This window comes from Coturnix japonica, chromosome 15 (assembly GCF_001577835.2).
Source record: "Coturnix japonica isolate 7356 chromosome 15, Coturnix japonica 2.1, whole genome shotgun sequence".
NCBI lineage: Eukaryota > Metazoa > Chordata > Aves > Galliformes > Phasianidae > Coturnix > Coturnix japonica.
This window is the reverse complement of record NC_029530.1, coordinates 4249445-4268285: the sequence shown is the minus strand read 5'-3', so window position 1 is coordinate 4268285 and position 18841 is coordinate 4249445. Positions and strand designations below refer to the sequence as shown.

The 18841-nt window shown below is 45.3% G+C and overlaps 2 protein-coding genes across 5 annotated transcripts in view; one reads left to right on the top strand and one right to left on the bottom strand.

Annotated features, from left to right (window-relative positions):
- SBNO1 (strawberry notch homolog 1) overlaps positions 1 to 9315 on the bottom strand; it is a 28004-nt gene extending 18689 nt beyond the window's left edge. Inside the window, exons 1-5 of one of the 4 annotated variants that reach the window (XM_015877809.2) lie at positions 8793 to 9315; positions 3421 to 3548; positions 2673 to 2777; positions 1647 to 1956; positions 97 to 141 (exon numbers count right to left, since the gene is read on the bottom strand). In XM_015877809.2, coding sequence (XP_015733295.1) covers positions 97 to 141; positions 1647 to 1956; positions 2673 to 2777; positions 3421 to 3546 — 586 coding nt within the window. In that variant the 5' untranslated portion in view covers positions 3547 to 3548; positions 8793 to 9315. Of the gene's footprint in view, positions 1 to 96; positions 142 to 1646; positions 1957 to 2672; positions 2778 to 3420; positions 3549 to 8009; positions 8029 to 8792 lie in introns of those variants that run through there. The other 3 variants (XM_015877807.2, XM_015877810.2, XM_015877811.2) reach the window with 3 other exon arrangements.
- A 1232-nt stretch (positions 9316 to 10547) lies between these two features.
- On the top strand, positions 10548 to 18441 carry KMT5A (lysine methyltransferase 5A). Its single transcript, XM_015877819.2, has 8 exons — positions 10548 to 10661; positions 10944 to 11038; positions 12829 to 12985; positions 14076 to 14295; positions 14995 to 15079; positions 15387 to 15446; positions 15947 to 16137; positions 16755 to 18441. Exons 1-8 carry the CDS (start codon positions 10553 to 10555, stop codon positions 16963 to 16965), a joined length of 1128 nt encoding a protein of 375 aa, XP_015733305.1. The 5' UTR covers positions 10548 to 10552; the 3' UTR covers positions 16966 to 18441.
- The last annotated feature ends 400 nt before the right edge of the window (positions 18442 to 18841 follow it).

The window sequence follows — 18841 nt, the reverse complement described above, 5'->3', positions numbered from 1 at the left end:
AATCTAGGTACAGCACTGAGAAGTATTTCACGCGGTGAATCTTTGGAGTTTAACAACAAACCAGAAAGTCCATTGTTTCAACAGAAATGAACTTACCTGGTCTGGTGGCATTTACCACCTTAGGAGGAACTACAATTATTTCTGCAAAAAAGAAAATCAACTTTGGTCTCAGTTGTTCAGAGTTTACAAAATAATGTCTTCATCTTGAAGGATCCTGATAACTTGCCTGTCCTCACCCACATTGGGGAGCAACCACCAACAAGGCTTAGTATTGAATTAAACTCATATAAGGATAAACGTGAAACATTTAAAGGAGCTGTCAAGCTTCCATTAGGTTGATAAGTCAATGTATGTGTTTTGTGCACACAATCCTATAAAACAATTGAGACAACTGCATAAATAAAGCATCTGCCTTAAAGAGGATGCATAACTTATGTTTTCAGTCCAGAATTTAGTTGCCTGACCTACATGAAGAGACCACATTTCTTCCCACATAATTCTTTGCCACTGAATTTTTTAGAGGTATTTGTCTATTTTTATTTGAATAAACACAAAAAAGTATCCTGAAACACAAGCACACAATCAGGATTAGAAGTGCAGCTCTAGACATTGCATGTTTCCTTTTCACTTAACAAAGAAACACACTGAACTACTTCCTACAGCTGTGCTGCTGCAGCACCTACTGGGTCTTGATAAGTACTTATTACTTAGATGCTTCTTGGAGCTTTCATTTAGCAGAGGGCTACATCAGAAAACCTATTAGGCATTTCTCTTATGAAAAAGCATGTTACTTCCAACTCTGCACATAAAAAAGCAGTAAACCTTATTTCAGAGACAATGAGGATATAGTAAGAAGCCTGTGCACCTCTCAGAAAAAGCAGCGAGATCTTTGTATGCAAATTCAAGTGGTCTGATCTTATCTCTTATTAAAATCAGAATCACTTAAACAGTATTATTTAAGCTGAACATCAAATTGCAATTTAAGAACACAGGTGCAGTTTTCTACATTTAGCATGACCGTGTGTGCTATCCACATGTTAGAAACAGCACACAGGAAAAGACTATCAAAAGTTACCAGATCAGTAACATCTTAAAGCAGTGACGTGAAATGCAAGCAGCAAGTTTTGAGCACATCAAGCTTTTATACACAACTGGTTTGATGCTTCCCAGAAAATACACACGGATAAAGACTTCCTTTCTTAAGAGATGTTTTAGAGAAACACCCTGTGATAAGAGTAACATCATATACTGTAAATATCTTTCATTAGACAAGGCATCCTCTTTTGCCATAGTTCCACAGCAAGCATTTAAAACAAGGACTCACACAGGCCCAAGATAGCTAAATTATCAACTTCAGTGAAGTTCATGAATTAATTTTACCAATATGCCAGCTGCACTCGAAAATGTCATTTTCCTCATTCCTTATGGTGAACTACAGGCTTGATTTTTCAAAGCCTGATATTTTCCATTACTCTCACCCTGAATTCTATCAATAATAAGGTTAGAACAGTATTTACAAGGTTTTCTGGACTCTTCATTTCACTTTGATACTCTAAAGATGAATGAAAACAGAAGGTGTGCAAGTATCTTCACGCTTCATCATTTATCTGAAATTGTGTTGTTATTGAAAAATAAAGAACACTCACTTGCTGCCGTTGCTACCGGTTGGGCAATATTAGGAGGCGGCTTCAACTTCATTAGTTCATTAAGACTATTATTCTTAAGCAGATCTTTCAGCTGAATCTGGTCCTTTGAAGGTGCGGTGGTCAAGGCATTCCGTACTGCTGGTGCTGCAACTGAGGGTCGAGTAGTTGTGCTGGTCTGAATGATTTTTGCTACAGTGATAGTTTGCCTCGTAGTTGTAACTGGTGTTGTTTTTGTCATCACTATTGTAGTCCCCAACGTTGGAAGCTGATTTATTTGATTCAGCACAAAGGTTGTGGTGGATGGTGGTTGCTACCAACAGAGAACCAAGGAGATTTTAGATGACCGTGAAAAAAACAGACTGCGAGCCTTTCAACTAGAGCCCAGGAGTCACCAGTATCCTGAGAACTCTTTGTAAGAGCTGTTCTGTGGTACAACAGCCTGAGCAAGAACTGCCTTTAAGCATAGGACTGCATTAATAAATGTTCGAGTTTTTACATTCTTTCAAATTAAACGAAAGCAAAGAAAATGCAGGATTAATCACCCAGGCAGAAAAAATTACTACTGCAGGTACAGAAACCCTGAAGAGAATGTACACCATATAATCCCAACTCTGCAACTGTTGGAGTGAATAGCTTGAGTTGCTTTTAAGATATGTGCAGCCTTTCAGGCACACTGAACTACATCCACCTCACAGATCTGCTCTTTATATTCCCAGTTCCGCTGCAACCACCACAACCGTGGTGCTGAGAATTACCTGCAGTTATAAAAGGCAATACATAGTTCAGGGATCAAGTTTACGCAACCTCCATATTCCCAAAATACACGTGCAGGGGAAGCAAAAGGCACAATGAACATCCCAGAATGTTTTTCTGTTTGCTGCTTGTTCTCCTCAGGCAGAAAGTAACTTAGCAACTCACAGGTACTTCAGTTTGCAGTCTCAACACAGTAGTGAGATAATGGCATTTTTGCCTTTTCTGTTACACTTCCTGAAGCCATAGAGATATTTAGATATTTAATGTTCTTACCCGAACATTTAATAAGGCTGGAGTTGATACAGTCTCTGGTTCTTGTTTCACAGCAGCTGGGGCCTCAGTTTCCAACCCTAGATCTAATGCACTAAGTGGCACTGACTGCAGAGGAATGAAAGGGAACATCAGCAGGCACTTCTATCAGCAAACAAATACTATGAAAACTACAGCCTAAATATCTACCCACAAAATACAAGTTAATGAGCACAGTTAAGGAATTCCCTATTAACAAGAACTGCATTGCAAATAAAGATTAGAGCAGTTGATTCCCTTGCAAAGCATTGAACACTACGTTAGTTAACTACAAAGAAAATGTAATTAGTTTTGTGATGTCACTGTTTGACATAGCACTGCTCCCAGAACATCTCAAACACTCTTAGGTTCTCACAGATTTAATGCTGTCCTGAGGTTTAAATCCCATTCTGAACTCTTACACATTTGGCAGGAAGCAGCTACAATCAACCAACACGAAGAGCTCTCTAAGAATGCACTACAGCACTCCCCATTCGGTGTAACAGAACCAGGTAAAATGAAAATACTTATGATTACACCAACAAATTTCAGACTGCTCTACATTGAAGTTTAAGTATTAACAAATCATTTTCTAACCTCAGCACTGTCAAGCAACATTTATGACAATTCCACGTTCTTAAACCCTTTGCTACAGACCCCCCCCCCCCCAAGCACAGAACCCCAAGCACAAACTCTTATGCCCTCTAACAAACATCCGTGCTCTTGTTTTAACCTGCTGAACAGCTGGAGTCGGAGTTGCAAGAACCACATCCGGAGAGTCAATATCAAATAGATCATTTGGACTGATTCCGCTCTCACTCAAAGCAGCAAGCAACAGATCTTGTCCTGGCTCCACCATCTCTAAAAAATTAAGATCACAAATACAAGTTACATTTAATTTTGGTTTATTTTGTGCAGACACATTTTCAATCCCTGTTCCTGGGCTCCATACAGTGCAATGACCCACATACACAATTTCACTTTCAGTATTTGCTGATTTATGTATTTAAATCTTCTCAGTGTGTTGATCAAATTCAGAGGTAGGAAAACTGAGCTGTTTGCTACACAAAATGCTGTCACACCCAGAAACTCACAGCAAAAAAAGAGAAGATGGCCTTCCTAGTCTTTATCACACTTGATTTTCAAGCATCACAAGAAATATCAAGCAGCAGAAGTGGCAAGACTATTATGCTAATACACGTCTGTCAGTGAAGCACAGTGCACAAGGGAAGCACAATTAAAATTCATTTAGTTTATCTTGTAACAACAACTTAGCAATAATAAGCTTGTAAGGAAAGCATTTGTTTCTTGCGTGCCATTTCATTAGGTAGTAATTCATTCATGGGAGAAATTTTGTTTTGGAAAGAACAAATGTTCCAACGTTATTACAGCATGTTAACTACACATTAAATAGGACACCAGCATCAGGTCACAAGCTCCTTTACGTGTAGGACAAGCAAAATTAATTCCAAAAGCCTACACTAGGTAGTATAAAAACCTTACATAAAAAGCCAAATATAGTTTTAAGACAGACGTATTTTTGCTCTTCTAAATGCTCCCCCCAGAGCATTTTGCCCTAGTAGTAAGAGAACCGTGTATTCTGAAATACAACTCAAGCTGAAATGCATTTCATTTGCTTTCCACGCCACCACTACCACCCCTTGGTAACAAAGCTGAACATATATTCCACAGCAGGTAAGAACACAAAGATATTTGTCATTTTACACACACATTCACAGACTGAAGCAGCACTCCATTGCACATCCTGTCTGCACACAGCTCAGCCCCATCCATCTGGCTGGTCACACAAGTTACCTTACACATTTGGCAGAACAGGTAATTCTTGTAATGAATAAATCCTCAGGCAATTGATTCTCATTCCCCCTAGTTTTACTAATAGCAAGGGGAGACCTTCTGGTGGAGGAATGCTCACGTGGCAGCAGCACAACTGAAGAGTGGAGGTGACATATGCAACAAAGACTGCGCTGCCCAGAGAAATACCAAAGCAACAAGTGACTGGTACAACTGCCACTGACCCAGCACAATCCCAAAGACCATTCAGTAGGTCAGCACTAGAGTCTTTTTTTCCTTCCTTTAAGGCACTTGAGGTGTTCACCTAGATCAGCAGAACTGCCTGCTCTGAAGTTTACTGGTCCACAAGATAAGACACCAGCAGAAAATCTCCATGTCAGCTCCTTCAGAGGATGGCCCCTCCCTCCAGTCCGACTCATACAACCTTGAGTGGGCCAATAAAAGTGAGTAAAGCCAACTGTTAACTTTACCTTTCAGAAAGATTAAGCTCCATCTCAGGAAAGGAGCCTACCTATATACAAACACTTAAGTGGGGATGATAAATTCATTATTTTCACGCTCAAGCACTGACAGCAGCCACCTCATTTAGTTTAGAAGCTTACAATGGTTACTCCCTCAAACTGAAGACTCCGACACACTCTGCAAGCACAACATCACAGTATGAACTTGGCAGAGAGCTGACACTTCTGTACAGCACAAACATCTTTGCTCAACGCTGTCAGAAAAACCATCTAAACATACAAACGAAAAACACTGCCAGCTGCATCATTATTGAGTCTGCATGTAGCTCCAGTTATCTGTGGAAGGAGGCATGGCTGGGACTGGGCTGAGGGATAAATACCCCCCTCCACACAGGACACAGGCGTGGGAAATCACAAGCTTGGGGCTGCTTACTTAAAGCAAAAAGACAAAGGAACACAACAACTTTCAGTCTCTCTTGCAACATAAGGATTTGGTGAGTCCCCATCTCATAGCAAAACCAGCACAAGAAAAAAAGCCAGAAATGCATCTTCAACTGTCCTGAGATGATGCCACAACCTGTGGAGACTGTTTGAAGTCAAGTTGGACATTACCTCAATCACATGTTTAGCACCTAAAAAATGTTACAATATTGCAAACAAATAAACCCCAAAAATCGCTCATTGAAGCAAGTAATTCAAGTACAACTTCTAAATTTATGCTAGATGAGCAGCAATAGAGGCTGGGATAGTAACTCTGGAATTGCAGAGTACATCCAATTAGAGACACCACTTCCCTAACACAGCATAGGAAACCTCCAGATATATTTCTACCATCCCAACCTCTATTTTCACAGTCTTAAAAATTGGTTTTGGCTGGATCGTTAGCAACCATTAAGAGAAACAACAGCAATTGTTTGCTCATCTGTCAGACAGCCCAGAGGAGGAAAGTTGGACTAACTCGTTTCATTTATTTTGTTTCTGTATGCCATGAACAAAGTGACATTGTTTCAAACCAGAACAAAAGCAATTCTCAACTCCTAGATTTTTTACATTAGAAGCACTGAATTCTTGGCACCCGATTTGGGGAAAGTTCTGTGCCCCATCACACCACCACCCCTTCCACTACTTTCTTACATAGACTTTTGGTTCAGCAAAGACATGATAAAGTTCCAGCAGAAGCAGCACCTCTGTAGTTTATTTTCTGTGCCATGCACTAATGGAGCCTCAACTGTTATCAAGCTGAAACAGCCCCATAATCTTGCAAGGTAGGAGGCTTCTCAGTTAACAGAAGCGAAAGCAACTTTATCAAGCTCCGCAGCTCAGCTCTGGCAATACTATATAAAGGACCTGCACGCCATATTTTTAAGAACCCCAGAAGAAAATATTTATAACAAAAGTTGTGAATATTACAAGCTGTTCCCTGAGCGTTTCACCAGTGGAAGAACTGCTCTGAGCAAGCAGGAGCTCACAGGCAATGCTGGCTGCGTCTCCTCAGGCCGTTCTGTATCACAGAGCAAGATCCAACCTGTGTGATAAACTAAACAACACGTATTTATAACATTTCAACAGCAGCCACATCCCAGCTATTTTCTTTGTGTTAAGAGAAAGATGCTGCTGCCTTTTCAAGGAGGGCTATTAGAATAAACCCCATGTTTTGTAAGGTCCTATACAACCAAAGAACAGTGCCTGAAACTTTGATCAAATGACAGTTTCATTATACTGTGTATTATGTAAATAACTTCGGATTTAAAGAAACAAAACCAGAATGCCATGCTTAATATTATGACATGTATCCATGCCAACCTGGCTCTCCCCCTCCCTCCATTTTAGCTTTGGGAGAAAGAAGGAAAACAAAAGACGTTCTGCAGCTCATGTCAAACAACCTGTTCCCCACTTCCTCCAAGAAAAAAAACATGTCAGAATCTCGAGCTATGAAAATGTTTTCAAGTCCTCAGTCTGCCATTTGTACTTCACAACATTAGACAGCTGAAGAACTTACCTATAAACCTTAATATAGTGCTATAACTGCACAAATGGAACATGACCAGCACCACAATATGGTCATGGCCAAATACTTTAGACAACCAAACTGGCCTCTGGAGAACCCGAACCTGCAGGCTTGGCTTCCATTGCTTGGACTGGGACAGTAACATTGTTAATCAACTCTTGTTCTATTTTATTAGCTTTCTGAGGAACACAGGTCTCAAACTCCACTGGAAGCCATCTGAGATACCATTCAAATACCAATGCAGTACTAAGAACAACAGAGAAGTCCCCAGCTCTCTGAACCTCATGCTACAACCACAGCTTCAGTGTAAGGGCTGCCAGCTCCCAATCCCACAGAACAGGATTTCTACCCTGATAGGTTCCACACATCAGAAAATAACAGCATTGGAACAGCAGAACTGTTCCTCAGCTCTCCATGGAGTCAGTTGCAGGCAGAGCCGAAGGCCCAGACTTCCAAGCAGCCACTTCTGACTCCCAAGAACTGGCTTGGCAGTAAAACAAACCCCCCATGCTTTAATTCTAAGACTGTATTAAAGCATTGCACTATAGTACTGCATTAATGTAATGTACCAGGAAGAATCAGGACAAATAAGCTGAACATAATATTGTTTGTATTCCTACCATAGTAAATTCTTTGCTTTACATCATGAGCTCAAGGCTTCAAATTTAGGAAAAAAAAAACAAGATTGTAAAACATTTACGTATTTTTCACTGTCATTTTAATCCAGACAACTCAGGTATTTCAAAGTTTAGCACCGAGTTAATTCTTAACTAGAGCTTTTTTTTCCTAAAAGAATAACACTGACTGTTGGAATGATGTACTAAATTGTGTCAACTGCTCTTTAAGCCTTTCAATTACCGCGCTATCAAACACCAACAGCAAGGCTATCAAACTGCAAGAGCTCCAACTTACAACCTCAAGGCACACAACGCCATCAGGTGAAACTAAAAACGAAATAGCGGAGAAACAGAAGAGAAACCAACGCGGCCGCTCTCAGCGCCTTCAGACCATCGGGGCGTTTTAACGCTGCTCACGACTCACCCGGCGATCCCCGTGTGCTGAGATCTCGGCGTTACAACTGTCCGAGGGCTGGGGCCGCTCCGCTCGGCGGGGCTCAGGCTGCGGCCGCTCCCAACAGCCGCCCCGGGGCTCGGCCGTGCCCGAGGAACCGCCGCCGCCGCAGCCGGAGGGTCGCAGCCCGCAGTCTCACCAACACGTGTTCCGGACATAAACTTCCGGGTTGGGGCCAGAATTGGCTGCGTAATTGTGTCCCGTGCACTACTTTTGTTTTCAGCCCTTCCTCCCTTTTCGGATCCCGGTTATGAGGATCGCGAGGAAGGGTGAAGAACCTCCCGGCACGGCAGCGCCCAACGGCACCGAACACACCCGGCCCCTTCCCCCCCCCACAGCTCCGCTCGGGGTCCGTTCCACCCCATAACCCCGAAACGGGCACACAAAGGCGAACGGCCGAGCCCGGCCCGTGAGCGGCGTTACCAGGCACAGAGCCGCCCCCACAACCGCCACATCCCTCCCGGCCCACGAAGTTCGCGTTGAACCGAGGAGCCGCGGCCTCCCCCGCACCCGGCCCAGCGGGGACCACGAACGGGGGCGGCGGCGCGACCCACCGAGAGCCGGGACCGACAGGAGCCGCGGGAGGAGCGGGAGGAGCTGCGGGCACGGGCTGAGCGCGGCCCACACGCCTCAGAGCGACCCGCGGGCCGCACCGCGCTGAGAGGAACCGAGCCCCGGGGCACCGCGGCCGCCCACAGCGCGAAACGAACCCCAGGAACCGACGAACGGGCGGAACGACGGAGCCGGACTCACTCACTCTCTCTGGTGCCTGCTCCTCCCGCAGCCGGTCCCCGAAGTCTCCGCCGCCGGCCCCGCCGCTCGCCGCTTTCTAACTCCCGGCCGCCATCTTGGCCCTCCCTCCCCTCTCACAGGGAGGGGGAAGGGAGGGGGCTGGGGCCGCCCGCCGCCACGCACCACGTGACAGCGCCGCGCGCCGCACCCACGTGACGCCCAACCCGCCTCTGGCGCGCGCTCCGTGCCACGTGACCCGCGGCCCCCCCCACGCTCGGGCGATCTAGGAGGTCACGTGGTGTCCGCCGCTGTTCCGCGTCCTTCCCCCCCTCCCTCCGCCGCTGCCGGGTCCCGCCGCGTTCTCCGTGCGCTCCGCCATCACGTGACGTGCCGCTCCTCTTCTCGTCCCGCCTCCTCGGCAGCTAATTCCGGAACAAAATCGTCATTAAAGCGATGCCAACGAGCGTTTCCGGCATCCTCCAAAAGCGACGTCTGAGCGCCCGGGCACGGCTCCAGGGTGGCGGCCGCGGTGGGGAAGGACGATCCGGTCCCGGTTCCCGCTGGGTGGGGGAGGGGAAGGCGGAGGCGAACGGCAGCCCGCGGTCACGTGATCGCGCTCTCTCCAAGATGGCGGCCGCGGCGAGGGTGCGGCGCTCTCGCGAGATCTGCCTCCTCGCGAGGCACGATGGGAAAAAAAAGGGGGCGAGCTGACGTGAGGGCGCGTAGTGCGCATGCGCGGGTTGAGGCCGCGCTGAAGGGGCGCGCGATGCTCACGCGCATGCGCACTGTGAGGCGGCGGGCGGGGACCCGCGGCCGGGCGGTTCGTGCTCCGCTATGGGCGGATCTAAGGCCCGGAACGGATGTGGGTGGTGCTGCTGGAGCGGTGCTGTGTGCAGCTGTGTGCAGCTGTGCAGCTGGGCCCTGCACACAGATGGGAGCTCTGAGTGCTTCGTTGTGCTGGCAGCACCTCGGGGCCGGCTTTACCTCACTTGTCCTGAGGAGAAGGAAGGGGACAATGGAGCTGTGTGGGGAACAGACGCCTGTGGAACACGGCTTTGTCCTGACGAGTGTTTTATGGCCACTGATGTGACCATCGGTGCTGCAAACAGCTGAATACTGAGAACATGGTTCCTCAGCTCATTGTACATCTGCAGGGCGGTTCTCACCATGGCAGCCCTCACTGACACCTGTGTTAAACAGCCCTGAAGTGTCGCCGTGCTTCTAGAAGGACAATTTCAAAGAGTTTGAGTGTAAAATCAAAGGAAAGCGTGAGAAGCCCCGAAATCTGCTTAAAACAGAACAAAAAGCAGCAGATTGTGGTCATTCTCGGCTGGGAGAGGTGAGTTGTTGCTATTACACAGAATTACCACAGAATTACACAGGGCTGGGCAGCCCAGGCCGGTTAGAGTGATTAGAGTGACCCGGTTTCCTTTGTTGCCGTAGAGCTGAGTGTTGTTCAGTTTCCTTTGCCCTCTGGTGGCGGCCTTTAATTGCTTTAATAGACGCTGGTCGCTCCGAAAGTAATGCCTGCACTGCTGCCATAGTGCTGGGATAAAGTACTTCACCAATGCGATGGCCAATCGGTGGGCGTTCTTCCCCGGGGCAGCCAATCAGCGCTCCCGCTGCCCCTCGCACGGGCCAATCAGCGTCCAGGGGACGCACATTTAAACCCCGTCCCCGGGAGCTCGCACTGTCTTCAGTCTGACAGCCAAGGGGGCGGGGCTTGGCTCTGCGCACCAATCAGCTGCGCGGGAGCTGTTATCCGACAAACGGCTCAGCCAATGGGAGCGCGGCAGGCGGCGCGGCGTGTCCCCGCGGGGCGGTTGGCGGTGCCGGGGGAGCCGCTCGGCGGGGGCTGCTGGGCGCCGCGCCGCCACGGCATGGCTAAAGGTGAGCGGGTAACGGGGCGGGGCGTGTTACTATGGGGGGTGGCGGTGTGTGGGGAAGGGCCGGGGGTTGGTACGGGACCGGGCGGTGCTGGGCTGCGGATAGAGCTCCCGGGAGGAGCGGAGCGACGGAGCTGGCGGGACTCCTCCCCCGCGCGGTGCGCGCAGCTCAACGGGAAGGGGCTGGGCCGCCGCACGGAGACCTTTAAACATGGCGCAGGACGCGGGGAACGGGACATGACCGCGGGACACGGCTCACATGGCGCTCTGCCCTCCTCGCTTCTAGGCAGGAACATGCCCAAGGCCGGGCCGGGCGGCGCGGACAAGGCGAGCCCCGAGAATAACGACAGGAAGAGCCCCGGCCGATCCCGGGCCGGTGGGGTAAGTGTCGTCCGGGCTCCCGGTGCCCGCTGTGGGTGCGACCCCGTTGTGGGGTTCGGAACCGGGGCGGGATTCGGTGCGTCCTCACCGCATTGAGAGCGGCGGGAGCTGCTGTCAGCCAGTGGCTGGGCCCGGGCGCTGCCCTGCTCTGTTACCCCGCTGTCCTCTATCTCCCATAGAGGCATCAGGCCCGATCTTGGTCTTCCCTTTGTATTTAAACCAAGCTGGGGTGAATCTTGGCTATTGCACCAACACCCAGAGATCCTCAGCAGCCCTTAATGCGTGCTGCTGTGCTGAGAAAATCCGTGTGGTGGAGGCTCTGAACCCTGGCACAGACAAAGACGTGGCAGCCGGGAGTGCCGCGCTGCAGGCGGGGGCTGAGCGGGGAAAGGAGCGGCCCGAGAACGTGCTGTTGTGGCTCTGTCAGCGTGTGCCCACAGCACGAAGCTCCCTGGGCAGGTGGGATTGTTGCTGGCCCTCCAGGAGAGACAGCTGGATGTGGAGCTCCTGTTAAACAGCGAGAATTTCTCAGTCTGGGTTTCACTGCTTGTGTTTGTTAAAACCCAGCGTTGTTGTACGTCATCCTTAAAGCTCTGCTTCTGGAAATAAGTATCATTTCTGATGGACTTATCTCGTTGTGAGAGTGGAAAGCTCTGTCTGATTTCCCCGGGTGTTCTGCTGTAATCTTAATTCCTACTGAAGCTTTTAACTGATCTGATTTTGTGTGTCAGCTGTGTACTCTGATACTCGTTTTTGTTAATTAAAACTTTCTTATGTACTGTGTGTTTTGTTTACTTCTTTAGTTCTGGTGTGATGAGGTATATCGGAGCATTTATTTAGTCTAATGGCTGTATTTGAGCTATTTTACTCTTCTTATCCAGTGGGAGCCTTTGAATGTTTTAAAAGAAAATACATGCGGAACTTGGTTGTTTTTTATTTCAACTGAGTTGCAGTATCTGTAAGTGCTTTTATTGAGTCAAAATACAGCCAGGATGAGCTTGTTCTGACCAAGCCGTGTCTGTTTGTCCTGACGTTGGGGCCTCCCAGCTCAAATCCCTGTGCCCAACATACATATACATGCAAGCTTGGCCTGGTTGCAGAGTACCATAAAAGCAGAGGTGTCACAACTCCTTTAAGCTTTGCTGTATCTGTGCTCCTCCATGCTGGGGTCTTCAGCCTGAACCAGATTTTGAGCCTCAGCCTTGTGCTGCTTGACCGTGCCAGAGTTTCTTATGCCATCAGCAATTTTAATACTCCATTTTATACAATATAATGGATAAAAGGATAGTACTGCTCATCTCCCAAACCTCAATGAGATGGATTTCCAAAAGCTATCTTGTGTGCTGCTCAGTAGAACATATCATTAATTGCAGTAACGTTTGACACCTAATAAGCACTTGGGTAAGCTCATGCTTTCTTGGCTATGTGAGGTATGTGCTAAGCTTGGGCAGTTTCTGCTGTTATTGGTGTTTTCTTTGGCTTGCACTCTTTGAGAAGCTCAGGGTTCACAGGGTAGAAACTGGTGTTCATTATGGCTATCCTGTCCTACTACATTGCACGTGAAAGTCCTCTTGAACTGACAGTTTTGCATTAGTAAAGTTCTGGATGTTTAATCTAGATACATTTTTCATGTCATAGAAATAGCAGTGGTAGCAAGGATGATGTATTAAAGCAGTGTAACTCGCATTAGTGCAGTCAGCTGTCAGCCTTGGTCTTTGCAGTACATTATGGATACCAACTGGAGGCTCCCAGCATCTCTGTAATGTGCTTTGTATGTGAATCTGTTTTAGGAGAATGCGTTTACTGGTCAATCCAAAATCTACAGCTACCTGAATCCCAACAAATCTCCTGGTGCTCGCTCCCCACTTCAAGAGGAAAACTCTGTCATGTATCACGAAGGGAAATGTCAGGGCAAAGCACTAACTGAAACCAACAGAAAAGGAGATGGTAAGATTGATATTCAGATCGCTTGCTTTGTGAGATGTGCTTTCCTCCCCGCCCCCAGTTTTAGAGCTGTAGGAGCTGGGCAGGTCCACTGCCCCAATTGCTTTCCCAAATCCTTCACCTCTGTCAGCAAATAGAGTCTACAAGAATGATGGTGTCCTTATCTTTTTCAGTACTGAAGTCACAGATTTACCAGGTGATTATAGAAAACAAACAAAAACCCCACAGCTGGTTTGTGTTTAAAGGTGTGGTTGTTAAGTGTGGTAACTTGTTAAAATGTTTTGATTCAAATGCATTTGCAAGTAGATGTTTGAAGCCCTGTTGAGCACTGGGAAACATATGGGCTGTAGCTCCCAGCTTACACCAAGAAAACTAAGATGGCTTTAGGCTTCCCTGCAGCGGAGCAGTGGCCTTTCAGCAGTGCTTCATTTCTCTAGTGAGATTGAAGCACCCATCTTGGCCCAAGGGAATTAAACCTGATAACTGGCTTTAAATTTAAACTTTATTCAGCTTTAAGATGTGTCTCTTTACCTCTAAGTCAGACAGCTGAGGAGGATGTGGTCAGCTCAAGGTAGGATATGCTCAACCAAGAAAATGTAACAGACCTTTTTCATGTGTCTGCCCTTTTGCTCCTGTGGATTGGTCTGAATGCTATGGGCCCCTTAGCACCAGCTTCTGCAGTGACTGATTGCAGCAGTGTGGGGTGCAGAGACTTCTGCTCCTTCAGGGCACGTTGTTGATTCCTTAGTAGCAACCTGAGAACTCAGGTTGTGTTTGTACCACTGACTGTGGTGTGAGTTCAAGTTAGGTTCACTGCTGTTTTAACCTGTGACAAAGTACTTGCTCTTGTTTATACCTGTTCCTTTTCTCTTCTTGTACTTCCTTCTATACATAGCATAGCAGTGACTACTTGGAAATCCAGTGACAGTCTGCCTGGGTTTTAGCAGAAAGAGACTGTATCACTTATTCCCTTCCTCTTTCTCCTATTTGACAGAACTAGAAACTTGAAATAGAAACTATTGGAATCCATGTAAGAGTGCTCTGGTGTAGAAGCTCTTGAATTCAGAGCTGTTCTTTATTTCTTTGTCACTAGAAAAAAAGCCTGGTGGCAATATAATTGAAGGTGCTATGAAACCAGAAGACCAGAAAGATAAAGAAAGTGGGTGCAATACCTCCGTGCTCTCTTCTGATCAAAAAAACCAAGGAACCGTAGAAACTGAGAAGACACTCCTGCCCTCAGACTGTGCTGGTGAGGCCAGTGCAAAGCCAGCTCAGAAAAAGGTGGTTAAAGCAAAACGTGGACCGAGGAGGAAGTAAGTGACTTCTGGAACCGTAGAGGCTTTTCTGCTTTGGGCCGTTTTGCACTGGGGGGTCCCTTATGTATGTTTTACCTTCAGAGGCAAATACCTATAGCCAGACCTGGAATTATTGTTTCCCTTGCTTTGCTCCTCTTTTGGGGTGACAGATTTTAAAGAAGATTCTTTTTCTTTAAAAAGAGTGTATTTAAAAATACAAAATAGTGCTCAAATTATGCATCGGACTTGCAGGTGACTATTTTACAAGTGAGCAAGGCAAGAAAAACTAATTTATGAACCATTAAGACTTATTCTGTGGACAAATTATCTTGTCAGAAGCACGATGTTAGATTATTGTAGCTGGGGGAGTGCTGGCTGAGTTGATAAATTCACTCATGTTAATGAAATAATGTAACCTAACATTAATGAATTCATGGCCAAGCAGCTTTAATGACCTACATTTCTGGGAAGGCACGTGGGGAGACTTCAAAGTTGTAATGTGTTTTTTAGTGGCATCTCATTCTCTTGTGGTAAAAGGATTAGTAATAGAGTATATAGCTTCTGGCTTGGAGTGCAGAGTAGTGGCAAGAATGTAGATTCATACTGATCAATGTTTAACATAAGCTTAAAAACATGTATATTTTTAGATACCTGTTTTAGAGGTTTAAATTCAGAAGTAGTTTAAAATGTGTGTTTCCTGCTTCTGTTATTCCTTAGAACACAAGGAAGAGCTCCAAATCGAAAAGTGACAGATTATTACCCAGTCAGAAGAAGTTCCAGGAAGAGCAAATCTGAACTGGAGGTAGTGCTTCTTGATGAAATAACAGTACTTAATGTGGTAGCAAATGTTCACTGGAAGTATTGTTTAAGAATGTTACTAAATACAGAAATATTGGTCCAGTTATTCTTAGGATGGAATCAAAATGATAATGCGTTTTTGGGAGATGTTTCTTTATTCTATCTCTTTACAACTTAGTTTTGCTAGAAAGAGGGATGGCGTGGAAAAACTGAATGTCATTGGCCAATCATTTCCTGTTAGCTATGGAATGAATTGCAAAAGCTGTCAACAAGTAACTTGGTCTTGTTTTTTTGTCCTGTTACTTCCTCAGACCGAGGAAAGGAGGAAAATCGATGAACTAATTACAAGTGGGAAAGAAGAAGGAATGAAGGTAACAGCAGTGCTGACACTATGTGTTGTTTATGCAGTCTAGCTCTTAAAAGCACAGTGATTCTCAAAAAGCAGCAGTGTGTGGCTCACATTGTGGCTTCTAGGATAGTGACAGAGAAAACTTCTGTGTAAGGGTTGTACAGTTTACAGGCAGAGGCAGGAAGAATCAAGTATACAAGAGGGTAACTAGTTCAGCTTGTGCGACTGATCTTTCTATATCTCTGACATCTTTTTTCCTGTGCATGCTAATGGTACCCTTGAAATGGAAAAGCTTTGTTCTATCAGAGTGCATGGTAGTTATGTTGCATCCTGAAGTCACTCTATTTCTTCTGTTAGACAGTAAATTGTGCTTCCACAGCTTTGTCTGTGACATTCAGATGCTGTGCCATGTCATCTTAAAGACAAATGTCATGCACTCCTTTCCTAGTAAACAGTTTATTGGCAGTCATGTGAGTAGCTTCCTGTTTCCCAACTGACTTTTGTTTCTTTTCAACTCAACAGATTGATTACATTGATGGCAAAGGGAGAGGAGTAATTGCTACTAAACATTTTAATCGTGGAGAATTTGTAGTTGAATATCATGGAGATCTCATAGAGATCACTGATGCAAGAAAGCGGGAGGCTGTGTATGCTCAAGATCCATCCACAGGCTGCTATATGTACTATTTTCAGTACCTCAGCAAAACGTACTGGTAAGCTGCTTTTGCTTTGTATGTTATAGATGAATAGTAGAAACTTTTGAATGCTGGTTTGTTTGTTTCTTGTTTTCATACAGTTTTGTTAGTCTGTATTTTGTTGGCTACCATGACTTAGGGAATCATCTTGGAGCACTGTTTTGCTGTCCAAGAGCCCTCTGTACCTCTGGGCTAAAAGGAATGATGGGCAACTCACAGCCCTATTCTTAGAAGCACAGCACAATCTATATGGAGAGATGTATCTACTTGGATGAGACTTCTAGCTCTGCCATTGACTTCTTCCTAAACTTTACTGTCCTGTGAAATTAACCACTTTTCCTGAATTGTGATCGTTTTCTTTTCGAAAAGCGGTGGAAGAGAAAATCACTCCCTGCAAGTGTCTCTAACTGGGTCTTTCTTCCTTCAGCACCTGTCTCCAACCACACATGCATGCTTTATCACTCTGCTGTGGGGTTTTTCAACCCTCAACTTGAGTTCTTCCAAAGTCATTGCTCTGGGAACTTTTTCCTTTTTTCTTTCTAAGTCTTGTATGTATTCCTAATTCTTTATCCAGTTTGCACTCTGTTTTCCATCTTTTAATATTGTTCGTGCCTGATGTGTTCTTGTTCTTCCAGTGTTGATGCTACAAAAGAAACTAATCGTCTGGGAAGACTGATTAATCACAGCAAATGTGGCAATTGTCAAACAAAGCTTCATGACATTGATGGTGTGCCTCATCTCATATTGATAGCTTCCAGAGACATTAAAGCAGGTGAAGAACTGTTGTATGACTACGGAGACAGAAGCAAAGCTTCCATTGAAGCTCACCCGTGGCTAAAACATTAATTCTTCATCTTTTGGGTGTGGTTTTAGGTTGGTGTTTTGGGGGGTGGTGGAGACTGAGTGCTCTGCACGGAGTCAGTGGATCTTTTTCTCCGTCCTCCCTTCCCTCAGCTTTCTTAGTGAACTGCTTACAGTGTTCTGAGCTCCATGAAAACTACGTTTTTACTTTGCAGTATTTAAATTCCTATTACGGATTTCCAAGCAGGCTCAAGTTCTCTCTTAGACTGCCAAAACTTCTGTATTGTAAAAGGAAGCCCTCCCTAGAAAACAGAACCCTTCTACGTAGTGAGCACTGCCACCTGAGCATGCAAGGACTTGGAACTGAATCATTTGGATTGTGCTTCTGCAGTGAAATCTTGTACTCCATTTTTTTTGGGGTGGTGAACTTGACATTAGCTTTATGACAGCAAACACGCTTTTTGTATGCCGATTCCTATGTTGATGGCTTGACTGCTTGTTAGGCTTCTTTTTAATGGATGCTACTGTTTCTATCATTCTCAAATAACTTGTGGTAGGGTTCTTTTTATATTTCCAGTGTGGTATCTCGTTAGCGATTAACTTTAAATGCACTTGTGCTGAGGGAAATGGATGGTCATATTAGCTGCTTTTTTCAGAGAAATGACTCCAAGACAAACGTAGATGGATTTTGAGAGGCTGGGTTGATACTGATTGAAAATGTGGGAATTTAACTTTTCAAGAGAATCAACGTTGGACACGACTTTCTAAGATTTGGGATGGTACCTTTTTATAGTTGATGACCGATTCTTGGAGGTGATGATTCCCAGAAGGTTTTAAAGAAGCGAAACAAAAATACTCTGAAAATTTTATTACCTTCCTATACTAATTATTGCTCCATCAGAAGTTATTTATTTACTGTGAATGCTTGAAGTAGAGCATAGTGGTTCTGTAAGTCATCTTTATATACAGCTTCAAATTGTAATGATGGAGTTTGTGCAATGAAGAAAGTATATTCCTTCTTTCCTGGTCCTGTAGGTCTGTCCAGCGTGGTCTGGTCCCGCTATCTTAAATGGGAGCTGAGCGCTAAGCATCTTGAAAATGCTTGCAATGTTACTGTTTGAGGACTATATCTGTCATGTAGGCGGGCGATAAACAATGCGGGTCCTTTACGTTAAAGATGAGTTCTTACCAATTAGAGTTTTTTTGCCAAGGCAGGCTTGGCATGTTGTATAGATGAAGATGGCTGTGAGCCATTGGTCATGCTTGCTGCTGGAAGATGTCAATGAGGGATCTGTGGCTCTGCTTGTCTTTTTTTTCCCTCCATGTCTTAAAGGCTGCAGATGCTTCAGTTAATGCCCTCTAGGACAACCTTGCATGCCTGCCTATGTGATAGGTCAGATAGCAACATCGTGGTTGTATGCTCCAGCAGCAAGAGGTGGTGCGAGAAGTGATGTATTTTTTAAATGAAAAACTTGAAGACAATGTCTCTGTAAAATAAAGAATATATTTATTATTTATGAAGTGGCTGCTATGGTACCTGTTTGTTTCCACTGCAGATCATTAGCAGTTTGAAAGAAAGCTGTGAAAATCATTAGCCATTAAATGCTTGATGTTATTTACCATTTAACTCAAGGCCAGCTCAGCAGAGAGAGCCTTTGTATTTTCACCATTCCTGAATTAACTGGGACATCTGTTACCTTCCAGGTACTGAGTTACAGGTAAGCTTCTTTCACTGTCATGTTTTAGTTGGCAGTGATTTCTCTCTGGTATCAGGAACAGGATACTACTGTACATTGCTGTAGCATCTGTTATACTGGAGTGCTTCCCTTCAGTGAAAATCCGAATCAAATGCTTCCTCTTGTTCTTTGTTTAAGAATTTGCTTGTTCTCTGTCAGGTTAAATAACATATCCTTTCTATGTC